A 6000-nucleotide genomic window follows, 5' to 3' on the forward strand; every position below is an offset into this window, starting at 1 on the left:
TGGTGTGAACCCGGGAAGCGGAGCTTGCAGTGAGCTGAGATCCGGCCACTGCACTCCAGCCTGGGCGACAGAGCGTGACTTCGTCTCAAAGACTTATATCTATACACTAAGATTATTAATAAAACAATGTAAGGGAAATTGATATGATGAGAATCTACTCACCTTCCATTCCTTGAACATCTTTTCCTTGCAAAAACATTGGCCAGAGTGTAAGTGCTGGATTGAGTTTATTGAAGGAGGGTGCTGATTTTATATTCAATCTTGGTTTTTCTAAATATTCAAGGTTTTATTCTTCATAGGTGATATATAACAAGCATAGTTCTTTGCAACAAGATCATCATTAACACAAACCTGTAAAATTTTAAACATTTCATGAATAATAAGACAAATACAGTCAAGCAATTTTAAAGGAAATATTCCAAACTTAACCCCAAAGTTCTATCTTCAGAGAAATTATTTTATAGAACATAATCTGATAGAAACAGATTTGACTCCTGCTCTGGTAAACCAATCTTCCCACCAATCCTGATGAAGAAAAACAGAGAGCATCTGTGTGAAACACATGAGACGCCTTCTTGGACATACGCACTGTAGTGCTAAAACTACCTGGCCAGGCAAAAACCTGGTGGGAGGACAGAGACAAAACACGAACCATAAAAGGAAAACCTGTTATGCTGGATTTGCTCAGAATTTTAAATTTCTGCTCTTCAAGAGAATAAAGAGATGAGACAAAATTATTTTAAAATCAAGTATCCGGATGACATGTATCCAGAATATATAAGGAATTCACAAAACTCAATAAAACGAAAACAACACAATTAAAATATGTGCAAACAATCTGAATGTCTGCTTCATCAAATTCTGAAGATTGCAAATAAGCATATAAAACCATCATTAGTCATTAGGGAAATGCAAATTTAAACCACAATGAGGTGCCACTGCACACTTGGCAGAATGTTTACACAAGTGACATGGAGGAACTGGAACTCTCATTGCTGAGGCGAAGGTAAAATAGTCCACCACTTTGGAAAACAATATGGCAGCTTCTTAATACCTACAATATGATCCAAAAGTTTGACTCCTAGGTAATGTTCGAGAGAAATGAAAGCACAGGTCCACAGGAAAACTTGTACATGAATATCTATAAGGGCCCTATGGCCACAACCCAAATATCCATCAACGAGTTAATGGGTAAATACACTGTAGTATGTCCACACAATGGAAGAGGACTTGGCAACAAAAGGAACAAACGTGGATGCATCTTAAAATAATTTTGCCAAATGAAAGCCAGATCAAAAAAGAAAACACCCTGGGACACATCCTGGTGCCACCTTTGGGAGCTGGTAAAGGATTGCTGGCCCACATGCTTTTCCTCTGGCAGTTATGATCTCATGCATCCACTATAAGCTCTCTCGGCTAAGCACGAACCTCCCTGCCTGCTGCACTTTACCACTTTAAAGTAAGACCAACATGGAGAAACCCCATCTCTACTAAAAATACAAAATTATCCGGGCGTGGTGGCGCATGCCTGTAATCCCGGCTACTTGGGAAGGCTGAGGCTGGAGAACTGCTTGAACCCAGGAGGCAAAGGTTGCGGTGAGCTGAGATCACACCATTGCACTCCAGCCTGGGCCACCAGAGCAAAATTCCGTCTCCAAAAAAAAAAAAAAATATATAGAGTCATTATCAGCATACAACCTACATGGTTAGAAAGAGATCTACTTTTGAAAAGCAAGAAGAAAGCAAGTTTACACAGAATTTATTTTAAAAAAGATGTCTTATAAGACTGGTCCTTACAGGATAGGTCTCTTAGGTATAAAATTTTTTTAAAAAAATGATTGGTTCTGTAGCCAATATTTTGGTGGGGTTTTTTTTGTTTGTTTTTGAGACAGGGTCTTACTCTGTCACACAGACTGGAGTGCAGTGGTGTCATCTTGGCTCACTGCATTCTCTGCCTCCCAGGCGCAAGCGATCCTCCCACCTCAGCCTCCCAAGTAGCTAGGACTACAGGTGCAAGCCATCACACCTAGCTAATTTTTGTATTTTTTTATAGAGACAAGGTTTAACCATGTTGCCCAGGATGGTCTCAAACTCCAGAGCTCAAGCAAGCCACCCACATCAGCCTCCCAAAGTGCTGGGATTAAACAAGTGTAAGCCACAGCTTTTGGCCGATTTTGGTATTTTTACTAAGTTACAAAATAAGTAATGAAAAGTCATAGGTAAAATGAACCAGGATGTGGGGAACCCAGAACGCAATACAAGCAGTAACAAATGAACCCCATTACAAAAGAATAACATAATCACACTGAAGAAGGTGCGAAAGACAAAAAACAACCTAAGTAACTTTGGCAGACAGTATTTTGGCTGCATAATGTGAAGGCTGAATACAAATTTTGTTTTCACAGGAGTGTGGGTTAGCAATCCTAAAATTACTTAATGTGAATACGTGGATGAATCAAATACGTAGACTGCAGCCAACGAGAGTAGGTTTCTCACTGCTGGAGAAAGGGGTTAAGAATAAGGGGTCAGGCATGGTGATGTGCGCTTATAGTCCCACCTACTTGAGAGGCTGAGGCTGGAGGATCACTTGAGCCCAGGAATTCCAGGCCAGCCTGAACAACATAGCAAGACCATGTCTCAAAAAAATAAATGAATAAATAAAGAAAGGAGAGAGTTAGAATGAACTCTGTGGTACTGGATTCAAATCAGAGGTATCAAAGCTCTTAATATGTGTACAGATGGATATAGAAATATAGATTTGTGTGTGCATGGGAGTAAGTACATACATATATTTCATAATATTTTCTGCTGAGAGGACCTATGATCATGACACTCCAGTTGGAACAAGCATACCAAGGCGGGCGGATCACGAGGTCAGGAGATCGAGACCATCCTGGCTAACACGGTGAAACCCTATCTCTACTAAAGATACAAAAAATTAGCCAGGCGTGGTGGCAGGCGCCTGTAGTCCTAGCTACTCAGGAGCTGAGGCAGAAGAATGGCATGAACCCAGAGGCAGAGCTTGCAGTGAGCCGAGATCACGCCAGTACACTCCAGCCTGAGTGACAGAGTGAGAGATTCCATCTCAAAAAACAAAAAAAGAAAAAAAAAAGAAGTGGCTGATTCTAGGGCTAGGGCTGGCAAATAACAAAATGATAAACATTGTGGCACAGAGAGTAAAGAGGGTTCAAGTAATGATGGGGCACATTGAAAGCATACAAAAGCCCCTTTGAAGGAGCACCTAATGGCCAGAATCCAATGCAATGTGAGCAAGGCAATAATGATAGTCATAGATTAGAACTCCCCAAATAAAATACATTTCCAAAAGTCCATATTAATGCAAATTATCAAATAATTAATATATGGGGGAGGGAGGGGTCTTTGGTATAAAATTCCAATTAAAAATGCAGAAGGGGGCTAGGCACAGTGGCTCACGCCTGTAATCCCAGCACTTTGGGAGGCCGAGGCGGGTGGATCACCTGAGGTCAGGAGTTCGAGACCAGCCTGGCCAACATAGTAAAACCCCATCTCTACTAAAAATATAAAAAATTAGCTGGGTGTGGTGGGGGGCACCTGTTATCCCAGCTACTCTGGAGGTTGAGGCAGGAGAATTGCTTGAACCTGGGAGGTGGAGGCTGCAGTGAGCCAAGATCACACCATTGCACTCCAGCCTGGGCAACAAGAACGAAACTCTGTCTAAAAAAGAAAAAATGCAGAAAGGGGCCAGGCGTGATGGCTAATGCCTGTAATCCCAGCACTTTGAGAGGCTGAGGCGGGCAGATCACTTGAGGTCAGGAGTCTAAGACCAGCCTGGCCAACTTGGTAAAACCCTATCTCTACTTAAAACATAAAAATTAGCTGCGCGTGGTGGCGTGTGCCTGTAATCCCAGCTACTCAGGAGACTGAGGCAGGAGAATCACTTGAACCCGGGAAGTAGAGGTTGCAGTGAGCTGAGACTGCACCACTGCACTCCAGCCTGGGTGACAGAGCGAGACTCCATCTCAAAAACAATAACTAAATAAAGAATAAAAATTAAAAATGCAGAAGGGGCTGGTCGTGGGGGCTCACACCTGTGATCCCAGCACTCTGAGAGGACAAGGCAAGAAGACTGCCTGTTGAGACCAGCCTGGGCAACATAATGAAATCCCATCTCCACAAAAAATTATATGGGCGTGGTGGTGCACACCTGTAGTCTCAACTACTTGTGAAGTTGAGGAGGGAGGATCCCTTGGGCCCAGGAGGTTGAGGCTGCAGCAAGCTACAATTGTGTTACTGTACTCCAACCTAGGAGACAGAGAGACACAGACGGGAGGGGAGGGGAGAGGAGAAAAATGTAGAGGGAAAGATGAAACACGTATACACCACAGTAATATCTTTCACAGCCAAGAATCATTGATGGAATGGTTATCTGCAGCCTCAAAGTAGGCCCCCACAAGATACTTACTAATTTCAAAAGGATAAAATAACACCTCTGTACAGGAAAAACCTGGCAAACACTACAGTAACCAGGTGATCAACATCCACATCACAAAATGTGGTACATATACACCATGGAATACTATGCAGCCATAAAAGGGAACAAGATTGTGCCCTTTGCAAGGACATGGATGGAGCCAGAAGCCATTATCCTCAGCAAACTAATGCAGGAACAGAAAAACAAACACTGCATGTTCTCACTTATAAGTGGGAGCTGAATGATGAGAACACATAGACACTGGGGGGAACAACACCCACTGTGGCCTGTCGGGGGGTGGGCAGGGGGGAGGGAGAGCATCAGGGAAGAACAGCTAATGGATGTTGGGCTTAACACCTAGATCACCGGATGATCTGTGCAGCAAACCACCGTGGAACACGTTTACCTATGTAACAAACTTGCATGTCCTGCACATGTACCCCGAACTTAAAAGTTGAAGGGAAAAAACCATTCACATCACTAGTAATTAAGACATACTGACATCATAAACCCCTGCTGGGATGCACTGAGAAGGGCACAGCACCACTTCTGTGGTCTTCTTCCCAAAAATGCACAGCCTTAATACAATGATGAGAAAAATCAGGCAAACCAAATTGAGGAACATTCTACAAAACCACTGGCCACTGCTCTTCCAAAGCAGTCAACGCCATGAGAGGCATGGAAGTACTGAGGAGCTGTCACAGGCCAGAGGAGGGGAACAGGTGCAGTGGGTGGGGGGGCGGTGCTGGAGCAGATCCTAGATCAGAGAAAAGAAATCAGCGGGGAAACTGGCAACATTCATCTGTCTGCAGGTTTCCAGTGGTATTTTATCAATGTTACTTTTCTGGTTTTAAAAACTGTACTGTGGTTTTGTGCTATGTTAACATCAGGACAACCTGGGCAAAGCATTTTGCAAAATGTCTGCACTATTTCTGCATCTCTTCTGTAAGTCTAAAACTATTTCAAAATACAATTTTTAAAAAATCCATGGTTAAGGTACCCTCCAGGGGCTCTGAGCAGCCCTGGATGTGCCCCTTCTATCCACCTCTGCCCAGTGCTGAGCTACGCCCTGAGCCATCCTTCAGAAAGGGCAGACACCAAAATGCTAGCAGCTGGCACCTGGCAGAGGTAGGGGCCACTCACACGTGATGTCCACTTTCTTTCTGCTTGTTATCTTAATTCTTTACAGTAAGCACATGTTACATACAGCGAGAAAGTCTAGGGAGAAAGGCAGTGAACTAACGCTACAGCAAATTAGCCTATTTATAAAAATCATGTTCCCTGAGAAGAAAACATTTCATGCTCATCACTATAGGAATAATTTCTTGGCCATTTTAAAATAAAATGCCGCCGGGCGCGGTGGCTCAAGCCTGTAATCCCAGCACTTTGGGATGCCGAGACGGGCGGATCACAAGGTCAGGAGATCGAGACCATCCTGGCTAATACGGTGAAACCCCGTCTCTACTAAAGAATGCAAAAAACTAGCTGGGCTAAGGCATCTGGCGCCTGTAGTCCCAGCTACTTGTGTGGCTGAGGCAGGAGAATGG

The 6000-nt window shown here is 43.6% G+C and overlaps 1 protein-coding gene across 1 annotated transcript in view; it reads right to left on the reverse strand.

Annotated features, from left to right (window-relative positions):
* The window catches only part of TDRD12 (tudor domain containing 12), a 102011-nt gene that overhangs the window by 69801 nt on the left and 26210 nt on the right, over positions 1 to 6000 (reverse strand). Inside the window, 2 exon segments of the mRNA XM_017861714.1 lie at positions 163 to 288; positions 291 to 351. Coding sequence (XP_017717203.1) covers positions 163 to 288; positions 291 to 351 — 187 coding nt within the window.

Source organism: Rhinopithecus bieti, unplaced genomic scaffold, assembly GCF_001698545.2.
Source record: "Rhinopithecus bieti isolate Rb0 unplaced genomic scaffold, ASM169854v2 scaffold_62779, whole genome shotgun sequence".
In the NCBI taxonomy this organism is placed as follows: domain Eukaryota; kingdom Metazoa; phylum Chordata; class Mammalia; order Primates; family Cercopithecidae; genus Rhinopithecus; species Rhinopithecus bieti.